Genomic DNA, 16,785 nt, shown 5'->3' with positions numbered 1-16,785 from the left:
CGAATACGTCGTGTAGGTCACATGACTCTACCGTCGAGATCTGCGGGGCATTCGCACGAACCATCTGGTGCATTCTAGAATGGAAGGCAGGAGAGATGTGACGGGCCCGACATTAGATTAGATAAGCGCTTGGCGGGTGAGCTTTATATCCGATCAAAGAGTGGCGGGACGATTTTGATTGTAAGAGAGAGAAGGAGAGAGAGAGAGAGAAAAAAAAGAGACAGATTATTGCCAACATTACCATTGGACTCGTACGACCTCTCCAAAGGAAGATCTAGTTTAATATCACCGTCCCACCATGGATCCCACAATGAACAAGCTCCTCAAATGGAGCGTCCAGAACTCTCAACAGCAAAATGCCGATGGCACCGTCACAGCCCCTCCAAGTGCCGCGGAGGCGTCGCGCAACCTCACTCCCGATATGATCAACGCGCTGATGGGCGGGCCCTCAGACGCAGACTTGATGAAAGCGGCCATGGAGGTTTTGCACTCGGATGAGTCCGACCTGGAGAACAAGCTCATCGCCTTTGACAACTTTGAGCAACTCATCGAGGGGATCGACAATGCCAACAATCTCGAGCCATTGGGTCTATGGACCCCTCTGGTGCGACTGCTCAAGCATGAAGAAGCAGAGATGCGCCGCATGGCAGCGTGGTGTATCGGTACCGCGGTGCAGAACAATGAAAAGGCGCAGGATAAGGTATGTTTGTTGGTTTTCCCCGACAGTTCAATCCCGCTTGAACTGGTCTTTTTCTTTGGACTTGATCCCAGTACCATCGCTAACTCTTCGACCTTGGCAAACAGCTCGTTGTATTGAATGCGATCCCTGATCTGGTTTGTATGGCCACCGCCGACCCCAATCCTGCCGCTCGCAAAAAGTCCGTCTATGCGCTCTCATCCGCTGTGCGCAACTACCAGCCCGCCATGAACGAGCTGGTCAAATCGCTGCCCGAGGGCTACCCTACAGAGAAGACCGACGCCGGCGATATGGAGGCGGTTGATCTCATTATGGACAAGCTTCGCGCTCACCCCGTCGAGTCATCTTGAATTGCGTCATTGAACGATACCTTCAAGCACATTCGGCGCTCTCGCTTGTTTGATGACGATGTAGGGAGGGAAAGAAACACGAAAAAATTTTTTTCTCGAAAAACAAACATTTTCGAGCAGTGATCCTGACAGCCGCGTGGGTTCTGTGACTACCTCAAAGGCCGACCTTGGAATCACACACGCGTACAACAATACAGCTACGCCGCGTGTCGTCCATCGATCATCTTTCTGCTCATGTAGACAACTACGGGACACATCGCCTCTGCTACTGAGCAAAACTCGCCCTCTTCTCTCTCCATTACGGCCTTGGCCAGTATGCCTCTGACCAAAATTGGCCACCAACGAAAAGTGCTATTTCTTCAACCTTCCCTTTTGTCCCCCAAGAAACTCATGATGTATATACCCGGGACATTCACCCCACCGTGAATAATATTCCATACTGATGAATATGATTTGATATGTATTTTACGACCATGGATTAGATCTTGTCAAAAGACAATAGGAACCCATCATGATCTGGCCATTGGAATTGTTGCATAGCTGCTTACTTGTGTACATTGAAACCCATTCCAAGTTTGGTACAGCCGATTCCACCCTCCATACACATCGCTCATCCAGATTCCCCTAGGACATTTGCGTCTCCTGGACTTTCACCCGGGGTCATCAGATGGATTTGTTACCTGTCTGATAAAGGGGTATACACTTTCAAGTCTCTGCGTGTAGCTGGATGTACCCACACATCAACCCTCTGTTTATTTTAGTGGTAGGTATTTCACTAGGCACATCAATCCTGTAGACCGTAGTCCCCGACCGATGGAAGTAGTGCATCTCCCATCAATTCTGTCGCCGAAGACCGAGTATCAACTCTACAGCAGCTTAGCTTCCATTTACAGAGTGGCCTCGGAAAGGATTATATGTACCAGAATACCTCCAGCTGTAAAGAGGTCCAGGCTCCAGCATACCTACGACCATGAACACTGCATCCCGTCAGGGTCACGCGCAAATATGGAATGGATGGAGAGCTGAAGCTTCTTCAGCTTGACACTAGACCTCAACACCTACACTCAATTTCCATCCTCGTCAGGCTCCACTATTACTTAGACATACGAATCACACGAGTTATTGAGTAGTTCCATCTTGATTAGGCTTCTCAACTCGCTAGTATGGACGATGTCGATCAACAAGAGAACAGTAATTGACGGTCGAGGCAACCCCTCTGCAGAGATGCACTACCCGGGTACAACAGTATGCACATAAAACCCCATCGGACCGAAATTTATCCGCCCGTCCCAGCACCGGAAGTCGTCATCCCCATTTCAGGCATCTGCGCCCCGGAGCTGATCTCGCAGCGGAGCTCCAACTCGGCCTTATCGCGCTCTACTCTCACACCTCTCCTCTACCAGGTTTCCAGTCCACTCCCACATCTTCCACAATGGACGTTTCCAGTAATCGACTCTTTCGATTCTCCAAGCCGGAATGGCTGAACAATGCCGCCGTGCGTAATGCGGGCGTTTATACATCCGGCGCGCTGGTACGTCTTGACTTTGAATCGCAGTTTCAGCTTCCAGCTCCAAAACATATCTACGTCCAAGGGAGCTGGAGATGAGATACATGTTCTACATGCTCTACCCTGTGCTGCCTATCAGGAGACGGATGTTGCTTTATTTTCCCTTTCTCCAGAGCAATACCCGGCGCATGATACCTGAACCCCTCAACAACTAAACACGGCCCTTCACCAAAGTTGTCGATACTAACTATCACCCCGGGATTGATTTCCCGGGTCTCCAGTTTGCCGCCGGCTTCTTCTTCCTCATTGACGTCGCTTCATTCTCGCGCAGTGCCCGCAATGGCTCGGACGTGCATATCAAATTCGTCGACTGGATCCCTGGCATTTGCTCGGCGCTGGGGATGTTGGTGATCAATTCGATTGAAAAGTCCCGGCTGCAGGCCGATAGTTTCAGTTACAGTGGAGGTGGTGTGGCGTGGAAAGCGCGATTCGTGCTATTTTTGGGCTTTGCGCTTTTGGCGGGCGGTTTGGCGGGGAGTGTGGTGAGTTTTTTTTTGATTATCCCTTGAGGGGGGTTTTTGCCTCTGGTCTGGGGATCAAGGGTCTTACCCTGCGGAGAGTTGCAATTGGAGTTGCGGAGCTAACGGGAGGTTTTATATTTGTTTGCGTCAGACGGTCATGGTGCTCAAGTATCTGGTCAAGGAATACCCGATTCAGACGCTCTACTTTGGAATTGCGAATGTGGTTGCGAATGGATTGGTCATGCTCAGGTATGCTTCAACGAGGGATTTTGAACCTCGGCTTGGTCCAAAGTTCATTGTGTTACGGTTGACGGTGATGCTGATTGGAAGTACTCGTGTACAGCTCTGTTGTCCTCTGGGTATCGCAGAACATGGAGGACGATTACACTTACAACCTGGCCCTGTGAAATTGCTGATCTGAAGAAGAAGAAAGATGGGAGCAGGGAACACCGGCCGGAGGAGGTTTACTGCATGGAAAGATAGATGGATCGGTCGATCAAGCCAAGCATCTATTGATGGCTAAGGTTCTTACGCGTTGGTCTCTCTGAGAACGAGCTGTTTCAAGGTATATCCTCTTCCTCCCTTGTCTCCATGATGGTTGGAAGACTTGTATTTTATGCGTTAATGTGACGACGTCGTATGTTGGCTCTCTCTTTCTTTTCCCCTTCCTCTTTCTTCTGGGGAGTGGAGAAAAGTACAAGCGTAGGTAACTGAAGTACAAGATTGAGGATTACTTTCTCAATAAACATCTTCATTTGAGTTTCGTTGAAACTATATAGAACCCCTGTGTAGAATCAGAATGGTATTTGAACTAATCTTTAATAAATGGCCCGCGAAGCCTTCCCTGTCGGCGTGTGTTGTTAGTAATACAATCCTTGTGAGATACCCAACCTAGGTCCAACCACCCAAAAGGTTCACGATGGCCTGGGAGCCCAGTGAAGTCCATGTCATAAGTCCGAGGGAGATACAGGTACCAGCTAGCTCCATACCAGTATGAAATCATTTTCGGGAATCCTTATCCCTGGCCCTGGTCTGCCCCATGGCAGTCAGTCGCTCGCTAATTGACCAGTTCGACAAGGTTTTTCGTAAATTTTTTTTTCTTTCGGTGGATTTTGTGGAAACTCTCGAATTTATCCAACATCAATATTTCAGGTGGTAGCATAGAAGTATATCTGCGTGAAAATCAAATATGGGCAGTTTGTATCACAGGGTGTATAATAATGGAACTACTTGTAAGCCCAAGCTGAACCTGACAAAAGTCCTCGGAGACACCCTCCCAACACCAAAATCAGATGCAAATTTCATAGCTTCGTCACGTACTCAACGCCAAGATCCCACGCGCATGCAAAGTCCTCAAAGACATGGAGGGAGAAGGCGAAAAAAAGAAAGAAAGAAAAAAAAAGAAACAAGAAAGCCAACTCCAAAATGAAAAAAAGGAGACAAAAAAAAGAACCGGCTAATGATCCTCACAAAATATTCGCAACAACTCATCGATACAGGTCATGGCTTTGCCCTTTTCCAACAAGATGGGCATTAAACCACCCCCGCCATCTTTCAAGTACTTGCGTAACGCAAACGCGGCTGCCTTGTACGTCGCATGGTACATTGCTTTGAACTCATCATCATCAGCAGTTGCCCCGGGGCCAGAAGCGGCGGGAGTTTCCGCACGAAGGCTCTCCGGGCCGGGCGTGGCGTTGGATAGATCAGGTGCGGGTGTCGATGATTCCACCAAGCAGCCCTTGTGCGAAAATGAAGAGGACGATGGACGCGGGTTGGCGCGGTGGAAGCCGTAGAGTCGCATACAGGTGAGGATGGTCCGGGTGATGAGATTTTTGTTTTCCGCGATAATCCCGTCTACAGTTTTTGGTGGAGAACGAGGCGGTTCGAGATGTTGGCCTGACGCCGAGTGCGCGGACGAGAAGGAAGGTGCCGACGCCTGTATTGATGTCCAACGTGATGCCGGGTCCAGAAACGGATTTGGTATTGCGGTGCGCTTTTTTGGATCAGCGGTCGTCGCTGTTGCTGTGACCGTGGCCGGAGTTGGCATTGATATGGGTGTCGCTGATCCACGCACTCCGAACCTGCTCGGTGGTCTAGTAGCGCCTGGCCCAATCGAGACGGATCGGGACCGGTGTGCGGCGAAGCGGTCCAAACTCGACAGGCCGGGAGAGTCGTCCTCGGGCTCACGTTTGACACGCAGTGATTGAAGATTCTGAGACGAGGAAGATGGTCTAGATGAAGCCATCAACTGAGAAACAGCCTCGCCACCGCGTTGTCGCACGCGACGATGGTGTTGAGCCGCAACCTCAAACAGGGTTGCCACCCGTTTGCGCTTCGGGCTTGGCGAATTGAGATCCGGCAGGAATTCGGCCTGCGCAGAGACGCGCTCTCCATCCGAAGCGGTTATTGGTGGCGGTTGAGGTGAAAGAAAAGACTGAGCTCTTGAGAGAAGAGCCTTTGCGAGAGGAGCTGCGTATATCCGAAGTTCGTATGATTTCCTTGGAGTCACAGTGGTTTGTTCGGGAATATCAGATGGCGACGAGTGCGGCGGGGTCGGTGGACGTGTGCAAGATCGCGTAGTCGACAGTACACCGTAGATCAAAAGCTCTGTAGTGGTCACACTGGTGATTCGGGCTGGCGCCCCCGTCACGCTAACCAGCAGACCGACAGGACATTGTACGCATTGATTGGGTTCCAACTCTTCTTGATTGAGCCAAATGGCACCTGCGAGCTTTTTCTGCAGCCATTGCGAGGTCTCTGCAGTCGTTGTGTGAAGTTCAAGGTCGGGACCAGCTCGCGCATGAAGAGGAATCAACGCTGGGTTGACAAAGCTGCGAAGATCAAATTGAGCGGTTTTGGATATGTCGCATTGCCAGTGGGAGGTTGGGTCAATAAGGCGGATCCCTTAAGAGCGAGTGTTAGCCCATGATCGTGCGAAAAGACGCGTCAAGTCGGAATATCTCCTCCACACCTTCAAGCTGACGGTCTGGATCTAGAATGACTGATCCTGACCAGACATTCATGTTGAGATTGCTCACTTGCAGAACATTCTCGTGGCAGTTTCTGGATTGCTTGCTGGGTGGAGAAACCGGTTGGCTTATCTCGTATATCCACGACTCCCGTCTGTTAGGTCGGCCAGACGCGCCCATGACGCGCGACATCACGTGACATTATACATACTGCAGATCAATTTAACTTGAAGGAGCAGCTTACGATCAAAGTTTGTATAGACATGATTGACACAATATATGGGGCTTAGAAAGTACCTCCAGCAGACAGTCGAATGTGACTCATAGTCTTCGCAGAGCCCATTGAGCAGAGGGTGCTGAAGTACAATGGATATTAGCTGCTCTCCAGAAGCGTGGTACCAAGAACAATAGCAAATTTCCCGCACGCGTAAGATTTGCATGCAAAGACCAAAGCAAAAGAAGCGAGAAATTCCAATGTCGTATCTCTATATACATGTAACGTAGAATACAACCAGAGCGCCAATGTCAATGGCCGAAGACCGCGCTCATGAGAAGCACTTGGCAATTGATTGGGAAGCGCATGCCAACGTAAATCATTTGCTCCATCAAAAACTGTCTCCACGCTGGTCACATGAGCAACATCGAAGAATTGGTGACTTCGGTGTTGGTGAACCATTTCTGGGCAAAACAAACCCGCACGTAAGACTTGCCCGCTTGCATCAAACCCGTATCATCAATCAGAACTCCTCCTGCTCCTGGAAGAACATTGAGAAGCTAATAATAGTACCGTAGATCAACAGGCCGCCAACAATCGACATGACCATGGCCGGCACCTCGATCGCTCCGCTATGTGCGAGAACCACGGGAAGTGCTGCAGAAACATGAGACGTTAGCAAGAGGCTTCAAACCAGCAGACATTGTGCTTCATTCACGTCAAACAGAAAGCGTTGCTAAACACAATCTTTCCATCGACGCGCGAACGTGAATACCCAGCAATGTCGGATCCACCCCACAGGCGATTCCGAGAGCACATCACTCACCAATTCCAGTCAAAACCAAGAATCCGGTCATGAAGCGCCCAAAGTCCATTGCCGAGTTACTCGAGCTGTCCATGAAATCATCCGGGTTCGCGCATCGTCCACAGATCCAGTTGGGGAGTGGCGCCACCACATAGATGGCGACAACCAGCAAAGGCCAGTACTTGTGCCAAAGAGCGGATGAGAGGATAACGAGGAGAAAACCGATCGCGAGCACCTGATATCGAGAATTAGAGATTCTTCGCACCCGAGAGATCCGGACAACTAGTCAAGCAGGGACTCACAAATGAGAGCGCGATGATAGTCTTGAGTCCAGCGGCCATGGTTGCGGAGTCTCCGAAGCTGCCCGATTTGACGAGGGTGGATTTCCTTGAACAGAGATATAGCGGCGCACAATTCACATAAATAGATCAGTGATTCCTCAGCAACAACAGCCCCATTGACAGGGTGACGGGGGGGATCAGTGAGCTTGGTCGACGAGCTGGAGGAATGATGGGTGACGTTGGCGCCTGGAAGGTCACTGGGTGTGTATGCCTCAGGCCACAAGAGCTCATGCTTCACACCGCGTCACCTTAACTGCCTGGCATCAGCACCTCCGACTCCACCCCCAAGCTCTGCCCGCTCCCTCTTATTGTTCTTCATTCTATACCTTGTTGCATTGAACTAGGACCGAGTTTCCGAAGACCGCTTCTTACGCCTCTGCTCTGTTTTTGCCACAATGTTCAGAAACAACTACGACAACGATGCAGTCACCTTGTAAGATTGGCCCCGGACGGCGGCAGGATCTCGAGAGCAGCTCAGCAAATATACTAATCAACCTTCTTGCAACAGCTCTCCACAGGGTCGTATATTCCAAGTCGAGTACGCACAGGAAGCCGTGAAGCAAGGATCCGTGGTTGTGGGATTGGTGAACAAGACACATGCCGTCCTGGTCGGACTCAAGGTTTGCTTCACCCCCAGTAGACGACAACTCGCACGTTGCGCAGGCATCCGAAGCTGACACGGCCGCGCAAAACCTCTCTCTAGCGAAATGCCGAAGAACTCTCCTCGTACCAGAAGAAAATCATCGAAATTGACTCGCACATGGCCATCGCCATTGCCGGCCTGGCGTCAGACGCCCGCGTTCTGTCCAATTTCATGAAGCAGCAATCGCTCGGTTCCAAGATGACCTATGGCCGTCCGATCCCCTTGGAGCGCATCGTCACGCAAATCGCAGATCGGGCGCAGACCAACACCCAACACTACGGCAAGCGACCATACGGTGTGGGTCTGCTGGTGGCCGGCGTTGACGATGCCGGCCCTCACTTGTTCGAATTCCAGCCCTCTGGTATGATCCAAGAGATGGTGGCCTGTGCCATCGGCGCTCGCTCTCAGATGGCGCGTACATACCTGGAGCGGAACCTCGATAAGTTTGCCGACTGCACTCGGGACCAGCTGATCAACCATGGGCTGCGGGCTCTGAAGGAGACGCTTTCCCAGGATAAGGAGCTGACGGTGGACAACACATCTGTTGGCATTGTTGGGCTGGCTCCCGAAGGCTCAAAGGCCCGTATCGAGAGCTTCAAGCTTTACGAGGGACAGGAGACCGTGCCACTTCTGGAGGCTTTGGAGCGGTCCGAATCATCTGGTACTATGGAGGAAGAGTCTATGGAAGTTGATTCATAGGTTGCTTCGATACTTAATGACTCCACATAGATATGAAATACTGCTTGTGCCACGCGAATCTTTACCGTACACAATAAGTCCTGTGGCCATGTTCGTACGCGCCTGGATACGAGAATATTTTTGCCAGTTTCCCTCAGGTTTGACTCATTCATTTCCCTACCTCGATCATACTACAGAGGTATTCATGGAAGGATGTGTCTGTGAGTAGAAGGGATAGAGAGTGGAGAGAGTGTGTGTCCTCCTGAGAGACTGTGATTGATGTATTACCCGCTCGCGGGGGGGCTCTGACACTTATGATAGTAAGACTAATAAACCCCTCCCACCATCAACAATCGCCTATTCCTCGCCCCAATTCAATTGGAATCGATCAGTGCTGCACTGATACTGCAACAACTTAGGCACTACCTCCTCAACGGTTCGCGCCTCTGCCAGGATGGACCCGTTTTCACTCGAAATGAACCCATTTTGCACGGCGTTGCGTACCCAAGCAAGCAGGCCATCCCAGTACCCGTTGATGTTGAGTAGAATGACGCCGACCCGATGGATGCCCAACTGATTCCAAGTCGTCATCTCCATGACTTCCTCAATTGTACCGAATCCACCCGCCAACGAGACGAATCCCGAGCCAGGCCCGCCCTCCATGACGAGCTCGGCCATCATCCGCTTGCGCGAGTGCATGTCCCGAACGATAGTCGTCACACCGTATTCAGACTCGGGAATCTCCTCGCCCTCAATGGCCTCGGACACTTCACGCTCTGCGGTCTTGCCGACATTTTCGCCATTGGAGTGACCGTTGGCCTTGCTGTGCGCCGTGGGATCCTCGACGCCCTTGACGGAAACCTTGACGAGCGCTCGAGGAATTACGCCATGGACGGCCTTGGGGCCGGATAACGAAACGAGGGTCTTGGCGACTTCTCCCATCAATCCGGTGGTACCCCCGCCATAGACCAGGCGAATGTTGTGTTTGTGAAACTCGTAGGCAAGAGCGCGGGCGGCTTCGAGATGAATGGGATCTTTGCCGGGCGTGGCGCCACAACTGTTTGGGTTCCCGGGAATCACCGTCAGTCAATGGATCAGGCAGCACATTTGCTTTTGAAGCATGTCTCATCCTAGGCCCAGACGGGACAAACCATCAAAGTTGAAGGTGGTATCCATGGGAGTCGGATGTATATAGCCGATTGGTAGGCAACTACAGTATGGAGGTTGACTCACAAGACACAGATCACAGCAGGCTTGTCCTCGGCCATTGTGTATAGGAATTTGCTCTTTTCAGAAGAGAATGAATGCAAGATGAATATGTTCCTCGCTTTATATGCTGGGAAGACCCAAGAGATAGAATAATGCTGTGGTTCTTTGACGTGGCAACAGAACAAGGGACAAAGGGCACTTGCAATCTGCGGAGAGCAATCGAGGGGAAGAGGAACCGGACCCACAGCGATAAGATAACGGCTCGGGCCACTTACTCTCTCGTCTTGGGCCCATGCGATGTGCTGCATGTGGTGATTTGTTGCTGAAGCTATTCAGTGACATCACTTGTTGCATTTCGGTGGGCTGAAAATTAGGATTGAAGAGGGTGAATAGGAGCTTAGTCAATCATGAATTTGGTTTCCAATGAGATACACCATGTAAGGAGGAGGTAGGGATATCGTGAGATCCATGCGCTTACTACTCTTTCACTTTTACCGTGGTCGTGATCGACAGGACGAAAGTCAGATTATCGACGGAGGCTGACTGAAGACGCAGCCAGGTGGAGGGTAAGACAGTCCTGGCCCTACTGCAGAAATTATGTGGTGAAGTACTTGGGTAGGCACAGATCAGGCTGAAGGCTTACAGTACTGGAGCGCGATCACCCACGGGATTGTAGGGGTACATTTGACGGCTTACTTGATCTTAGCCCAGAGGCTGGAATAAACTTTCGACTTTGTGCTCATCTAGCTTTTGAGGCTTACGCCTGGGGTCTTGCTATTCACAGAGCTTGGTGGCCACGTGTTGACCTTGGCTGAGCTGTTGGGTCTCAAGGCATGACCCATGAAGTTTTCCTCCTCAGACCTCATTTCCGTAGAGTTGATTCCATTTCGGCTGAAATTTGAATCGAATGGCGGGTCGATCCCACGAGGCTTCATTCAATGCGGGAAAGTGTCCACTCGCAGATCACGTCTTGAGCACGGCTTACCACAATTGATGAAAATTGGTGGGTTGGAATTACAGTCAAGTCTTTTGGGGAAATTCGGTCCCTCATCAGTCACATGTACAGTCCAGCGGGTCTGATCAGCACAAGCTACGGACCGAAGTCGTAGAGGCAGGATAGCACAACAACCAAGCGTAGCACCCTCGCTCTGTTATCCTGGTACCCGCCAAACCCCAAATCGAGGACCAGACGTCCTCAATCACACATCCAGCCCAACTGATGATCGGAAGTATATTGAAAACTTCAATGTTCAAGATCTGTGGGGTCTGCAGGAGGATAGTAATCATCTCCAGGTGTTCGATTATCTCTATCGGCATGTGCTGTGTACCATAACGCAGCACTGGGTATCATCTAAATCGAGCAAATCAACTCACAACACGACCTTTTTTCTTTTTAAGTTTATTCTCGACCGAGCTCGGAGGAGTGTTGCCCTTGTCCGAGAGTTTTCCAGGCGTGTCGATTCGGACTTGGGGAGTGGTCGATCGTGCCCGGATTCCAGCCGGGGTGTTCACCCCCGTGCCCAGAGAGGCTTTGGAGGCAACCTTTGCGGCAGCGCCAGCGGGACGATCCGTCTCACCAGCCCGTGATAGAATGAAAGAGCCGGGCTCGCCGGTCAGAGGGTGTTCGTCCATGAATTCATCGCCGTATTGGTTGAACAGGCGGAAGGCCTCGGCCAGGTTCCGGATATCTTGGTAGCTGGAGCTGCCCGTGGAAACTCCGAGGCTAGCCTTGCCTGAGATCTGCGTCTCGGCCACGGACGGTTGTGGGGCATCGGGCATGGGTGTATTCTCCTTACTGGGCTGGGAGGGCTGCTGACCGGATTCCGTCGTGCGCGCTGTTGGAGGCAGATATGTGTGGCCGGTGGAAGGAGTGAAGATTGGTAGGGTCGATGCTGTCTTCATGAGTCGGGAGATGGATGTGACCGCCGTGAGCTAGAAACAACTCAACATATGAGTACCCCATTCACACGCAGAGCGATCCAAGCTCCCTCAAAGGACAGAGCAGATTCTTGACTCACAATTCGATTCCCCACAATACTCGCCACGGAGGGGGCCATGTAGACGGTGTCTCCAACAACAAAGTAGGTCGCGAGCACAGTGACCTCGTCCTCCATCCCACTTCGCTTCCGCCGTTCTTGCTTGCGAATCACCCAGATGTTGTTCGGCTCAAAATCGAAGCGGTTCGGATTCGAACGTGCCGCAGCCTCGAGCGGATCAAACGAGACGAGAAACTCCAATCCTTGCATTTGCTTTAATTTGCCCTCGAACGTGGCGCGCGTCTCGACCACATGCCGAAGGGACTCATTGTAGGTTGCTTGCGTCGCCAGGGTACCGTTGTTGGACTGAGGGTCGAAGAAGGGCGACTCGGCAAAGTAGAAGAGAACTGGAACAGAAGATGATCAGGTTTCACTCCCAGAACGCGTTCGGGGGATTTCACCTACTGTTGTTGGAGTGGAGGTACCCTCCCATCATCTGTACATGCTGTGGTGACCTCCAGATGATCTCCTCCATCGGGGCTGACTGGCTTGCCATAGTGGCAAGATCAGAGAATTCGCGACGATTCCCTCGGCACTGAGAAAGGAGATCAACCGGAAAACGACTTGCCTCTTTCCCGGGGCACGAAGTGAATCGATTCAAAGATCAAAGTTCGAGGGTCTGGATGATGCAAGGCCTCGACGTGGGTGCCGCGGAGGGAAGTTTAACTTGTTTGCATCGTGATGTCGCAGCCTCGAGCTTGAACTCGGGAGATCAACCCGCGGCCCGTGTACTGCTACGTCCTCAGGTAATGCGATGAATGCTGCTTTGGGGGTGAATAAATCTCATCTCGGTCATCGATTGTATGATCGTAGGCGTATTTCTCAGACAAGACTGTCAAATTCGGCTTTTTCTTCAAGGTCTCAAAATACGGAGCTTACGTCCAGTAATGGATGATCTTGGACGGAAAATTCAATTGTGTGATTTGTGAGAATAGTATCACAGAGCTTTGTCTGGCAAGCAATTTAACGAGCGTAAACATCCCCTCTCAATCCATGAGCCCAGTGATCCAAGCCCACACCGCGGTCCAGTCTACCAGTCGGCGAGTCCGGCCATGACTGTAGTTGATGCGGTGCGAGCTCTGGATTATCGGGCTCACACCCGGCCCAGTTCATTGCCCTCACGGTCCTGCCGGTGGTCCTCTACATCGGCTCTCTGTCATAAAATATGATCAGTAACCGTAATTCCATGGTCGTCTTTCCAGGGAGAGATAGTTTGTATACTCGCTCGGGCGTCGAAGGCAGGGATGTGGTTGTACCCGAATTTCCGCCAGCCAATGTCTGGCTGTAACCCAACAGGATTAGTATTCATTATTCAGAGATTTGATGCATATATATTCCTGTGTCGTTTGTATTCAGACTCTTCATCAAAGGCCCAGAACACTAGGCGTTTGATGAACACAACAGTAAACACAAAGAGGACGAACAAGCTGAACAACTTTGTCCAATGCTGGAGGAACCACTCCAGCACTAGCTTCGTGTCCTCTGGGGAGGTCATAATGGTAACAAGTTTTATAACAATCTGTAAAATAGCGATAGTTTTATAAGCCGTTTTGTATGTGAAAGCCTTTTTTTTCTTTTTTTGGGTGAAAACCCTCATTTGTTAGCTTGCAGACCACATTAGATCGTACTCGTATGCATGGGAACCAGAAGGATGTGGATGGTTAACGTACTGGAATAAATGCTTCTGAGGAATGAGGTTGATGGGAGAGGAAGAAGAAGAAGAAGAAGAAGAAGAAGAAGAAGAAGAAGAAGAAGAAGAAGAAGAAGAAGAAGAAGAAGAAGAAGAAGAAGAAGAAGAAGAAGAAGAAGAAGAAAAGAAGAAGAAGAAGAAGAAGAAGAAGAAGAAGAAGAAGAAGAAGAAGAAGAAGAAGAAGAAGCATCAAACTTCGTAATTCTATCTCGAATTAGAAGCGCCAGAGGGGCGGACCACAATGTACAACAACAAAATCAAGAAGAATGGAGGGAGCACCCAGAACTCCCAGAAGCAGAATCAAAACCCATCAATGCCACTATCCATTGGAAAAGTTGATGGGAACAGGACAACCATCACATCAAAAAGCCACAATCCCAAACCCTACCTCAGAGCCAATCTTCGCCATATGACAGAGACCTTGAAGAAGACAACGCGGGTGCAAATATGGCAATGCAAATTGATGAAGAGGAGTACTACTATGGTCTTACAGCAATCTAATACGAGCTTGCTGATCGCCCTGATCGCCATCTCACTATGCCCTTAGTCAAAAAGAACCCCACCACCGAATGGATGGTTGACTCGGGAGTATCACGCTCAAATTCAGCATTAAATTCACTTTCAATTCAGCTTCTACCTTAGTATCAAAATTGATGTTAGTTCAGTAGCAAACTCAGCATCAACTAGCTAGGCTAGCAGAATCGCACAAGTAATAGCTGCTCAGAAAATTTTCGATGCAGAGCGATCATGGCAGAAGTCACCGATTTGGCAGACTTCGATATTGGTCCCTTTACCGTGATAAAGAAAGACTGCTACGTATGACCGCTACCCTAGATTCAAGTTTCACTCAACCAGGTTCGCTAGTTGAAAATGGCTAATCTTTGATCTACTCCTCAGATCACGGCATAAATATATTAAGTAGTCATAATTACAGTTTCGAAGTGAGTGGACGGTTGGTATAAATGAAATGTCATGGACTGAAATTAACCCTTGCCTTAGAGGTGAATTTCCACAAGAACAAGTATCACTTGACAAGAATGATCTAGAAAGTCAGCTTCAACATGAATCAACTCATGGCCCAGTGAGTACAGTAGTCCTATGTCGATCTACTCCACCCACGGTCCCAACGGCTGACTATCGCGAGTACTAATTCTCGACGTTTCTGGAGCCCGCATACCAACCGGTGATGCCGCCCCTGCGGAACTGTGGACCTAAATAGGAAATCATCCTATAACGAGAGCTAAGAGCAAAGACCCTAGGGCGAGATCGTTGCACTTGAAACATCTTCCCGGGGTTTCTCTTCACAAAAGAGCCGGGGAGGACGGAATCTTTGAGCTGGGTTTGCTTTTCGCACGAGAGGACGACCAGGCACCTGCCATTTGAGTCGACAGGGTTGCGCAGAGAAGCTGCGTGATTTTATAAAACATACTAACAGTAAAATCATATCACAACCATCAAGCATGCCAACATGGATGCCAACCATGTTACCTAAGCAATATCTTGCATCGATAAGCGCTGATACCCTGCTCCCCAGAGCGCTGCGAGCTCTCGTTTCCGTAAATGAGCATTTAACCCTTGACTTTCCCGAGCGAGTTGTGTACAATGCGTTCTATGAGGAGTCCAAAGTCAGTACCATCAGCAGCGGAGCTAATCGGGAAGTAACAGTATGAAGGGAGACAGTCACAGGTGGATGTGAGAGAGGCTTGGTCCAGTTTACGATTCATGTAAATGCTACTAGGAAAGAATCGATACTTTGACACACTCCTGTTCTTTGAACTGTGGCGACAAATTTCATTTTTAGAACTTGATTGTCATCTTCATGGAAACTAATGGGCCCGTTTGAATCATAAATTGAGGAATCTACTACATACCATGGTATCTAAGACTTGCACACATTCTCTCGGGGTCCGTAAAGAAACAAAGTACACAGTGATGAAGACCGATAGGATGCTCTTGAAAATTGCAGTTCTACAAGAGCCCAAATTCCAATGCTACCTTGCCATCTCTCAGCAAAAGTCTGTGATGATGATGGGTGGTTCTAAAAATGGACCCGAACGTAAGATTCCGACTGGATGAATCATCTTTCCCTCCTGCATCATCTGCCCGGCATGTTCCAACTTCTGTCAACATACCTAAACCCTGCAATCGGCCGGACTTGCAAGGTGAATGGATAGACTGTCCGATACGCTTATTAATCATCGTAGTGAGCCTCAAATAGGTCTATTCCCAGCTCATCGAGTCTCATCTGCACTTGACAGCCTTTGCGCGACCGTTTCATCAATCAGCTGAGAAATATCCCTGCTCGCCCGCTCACACCGAGTGCCGAGGCGAGGGGCCTTGGAAACCAAAATCTACCAGTTACATCTGCATATCTTCCCTGATCCTGGTTTACCACATGTCCTCTTTGCGAGCGGCATTTCACGACAGCGTCATTCCTGCCCACGGGTGCGGATCCAGGACGTGCCATTGTCTTGGATGGTGAGCTGTATTATGATACACAAGATGATTGAATGAGTACTCTCGGCGAGGTGTCAAAGCTGACTGAGTGCCTATGATCAATTATTACCTACTACTCTGTCCGTGGGAAACCGAGTGTTTTGTGTACATGGCGGGCTTTACAATCCTTACCCCAGTTGGATTTAGGGAGAATGCACACTCTACATGTGCTTGTATGTGCACTATCCTGGCCGTGTTGGACCCTGACTCAGACAAGCCAGCAGGGGTTCGGCATGGCCCCCACGATCAGGTTTCTGAATTCAATCGATAATTGGTCTCGAATATGCATTTGTTCCAGAAGAATCCCTCATCTGGACACTTGAGGACTCCACGAGGGCAGTGTGGTCAATTGGTAACCCGGACGCGAGGGTTGATGGGTAAGCCGAAGAGAGACGTCGGAGAGCCAGAATAGACATAGCGATAATCTGCTAATTCCGATCTGCTTTTTTTTCAAGTTGCTATTTGGTATCAATGATGAGTCAATGCGACTGTTAGAAGTTTCCAGTCATGAAGTCATATAAATAAAGACTCAAGAGGGACGATATCTGGTCACGTCTTCATTCGATGTTATAACATCGTCTTTAAAAAATCTACTTCAGTCGCGGATCAAAACTTAGATCCATCATTTG

General features: G+C 49.9%; 9 protein-coding genes across 9 annotated transcripts; 5 read left to right on the top strand and 4 right to left on the bottom strand.

Moving 5' to 3' along the window:
- Window positions 1–298: 298 nt before the first annotated feature.
- On the top strand, window positions 299–1,047 carry POX_c04655 (Hsp70 nucleotide exchange factor fes1; the record flags this gene model as incomplete). Its single annotated transcript, XM_050113517.1, has 2 exons — window positions 299–700; window positions 805–1,047. The coding sequence occupies 2 exons, from the start codon at window positions 299–301 to the stop codon at window positions 1,045–1,047; spliced, it is 645 nt and encodes a 214-aa protein (XP_049971073.1).
- A 1,432-nt stretch (window positions 1,048–2,479) lies between these two features.
- POX_c04654 (Vacuolar protein sorting-associated protein 68) lies at window positions 2,480–3,482 on the top strand (the record flags this gene model as incomplete). The annotated part of the gene is made up of 4 exons (XM_050113516.1): window positions 2,480–2,578; window positions 2,836–3,096; window positions 3,227–3,324; window positions 3,419–3,482. The coding sequence occupies 4 exons, from the start codon at window positions 2,480–2,482 to the stop codon at window positions 3,480–3,482; spliced, it is 522 nt and encodes a 173-aa protein (XP_049971072.1).
- A 1,049-nt stretch (window positions 3,483–4,531) lies between these two features.
- POX_c04653 (uncharacterized protein) lies at window positions 4,532–6,098 on the bottom strand (the record flags this gene model as incomplete). The annotated part of the gene is made up of 2 exons (XM_050113515.1): window positions 4,532–5,979; window positions 6,047–6,098. The coding sequence occupies 2 exons, from the start codon at window positions 6,096–6,098 to the stop codon at window positions 4,532–4,534; spliced, it is 1,500 nt and encodes a 499-aa protein (XP_049971071.1).
- A 683-nt stretch (window positions 6,099–6,781) lies between these two features.
- On the bottom strand, window positions 6,782–7,404 carry POX_c04652 (Vacuolar protein sorting-associated protein 55; the record flags this gene model as incomplete). Its single annotated transcript, XM_050113514.1, has 3 exons — window positions 6,782–6,915; window positions 7,085–7,298; window positions 7,366–7,404. The coding sequence occupies 3 exons, from the start codon at window positions 7,402–7,404 to the stop codon at window positions 6,782–6,784; spliced, it is 387 nt and encodes a 128-aa protein (XP_049971070.1).
- Window positions 7,405–7,799: 395 nt separating this feature from the next.
- On the top strand, window positions 7,800–8,746 carry POX_c04651 (putative proteasome subunit alpha type-6; the record flags this gene model as incomplete). Its single annotated transcript, XM_050113513.1, has 3 exons — window positions 7,800–7,837; window positions 7,913–8,024; window positions 8,108–8,746. 3 exons carry the CDS (start codon window positions 7,800–7,802, stop codon window positions 8,744–8,746), a joined length of 789 nt encoding a protein of 262 aa, XP_049971069.1.
- A 336-nt stretch (window positions 8,747–9,082) lies between these two features.
- On the bottom strand, window positions 9,083–9,993 carry POX_c04650 (Bifunctional cytokinin biosynthesis protein; the record flags this gene model as incomplete). Its single annotated transcript, XM_050113512.1, has 2 exons — window positions 9,083–9,782; window positions 9,959–9,993. 2 exons carry the CDS (start codon window positions 9,991–9,993, stop codon window positions 9,083–9,085), a joined length of 735 nt encoding a protein of 244 aa, XP_049971068.1.
- A 1,306-nt stretch (window positions 9,994–11,299) lies between these two features.
- On the bottom strand, window positions 11,300–12,466 carry POX_c04649 (Mediator of RNA polymerase II transcription subunit 6; the record flags this gene model as incomplete). Its single annotated transcript, XM_050113511.1, has 3 exons — window positions 11,300–11,866; window positions 11,953–12,317; window positions 12,376–12,466. 3 exons carry the CDS (start codon window positions 12,464–12,466, stop codon window positions 11,300–11,302), a joined length of 1,023 nt encoding a protein of 340 aa, XP_049971067.1.
- A 1,195-nt stretch (window positions 12,467–13,661) lies between these two features.
- On the top strand, window positions 13,662–13,862 carry POX_c04648 (uncharacterized protein; the record flags this gene model as incomplete). Its single annotated transcript, XM_050113510.1, has 1 exon — window positions 13,662–13,862. One exon carries the CDS (start codon window positions 13,662–13,664, stop codon window positions 13,860–13,862), a length of 201 nt encoding a protein of 66 aa, XP_049971066.1.
- A 1,258-nt stretch (window positions 13,863–15,120) lies between these two features.
- Window positions 15,121–15,330, top strand: POX_c04647 (uncharacterized protein; the record flags this gene model as incomplete). Its single annotated transcript, XM_050113509.1, has 1 exon — window positions 15,121–15,330. One exon carries the CDS (start codon window positions 15,121–15,123, stop codon window positions 15,328–15,330), a length of 210 nt encoding a protein of 69 aa, XP_049971065.1.
- Between the last annotated feature and the right edge of the window lie 1,455 nt (window positions 15,331–16,785).

Source organism: Penicillium oxalicum, chromosome III (genome assembly GCF_001723175.1).
Source record: "Penicillium oxalicum strain HP7-1 chromosome III, whole genome shotgun sequence".
Taxonomy (NCBI): Eukaryota; Fungi; Ascomycota; class Eurotiomycetes; order Eurotiales; family Aspergillaceae; genus Penicillium; species Penicillium oxalicum.
The sequence above is the reverse complement of the archived record's forward strand: the minus strand, read 5'-3'. Positions and strand labels throughout refer to the sequence as shown.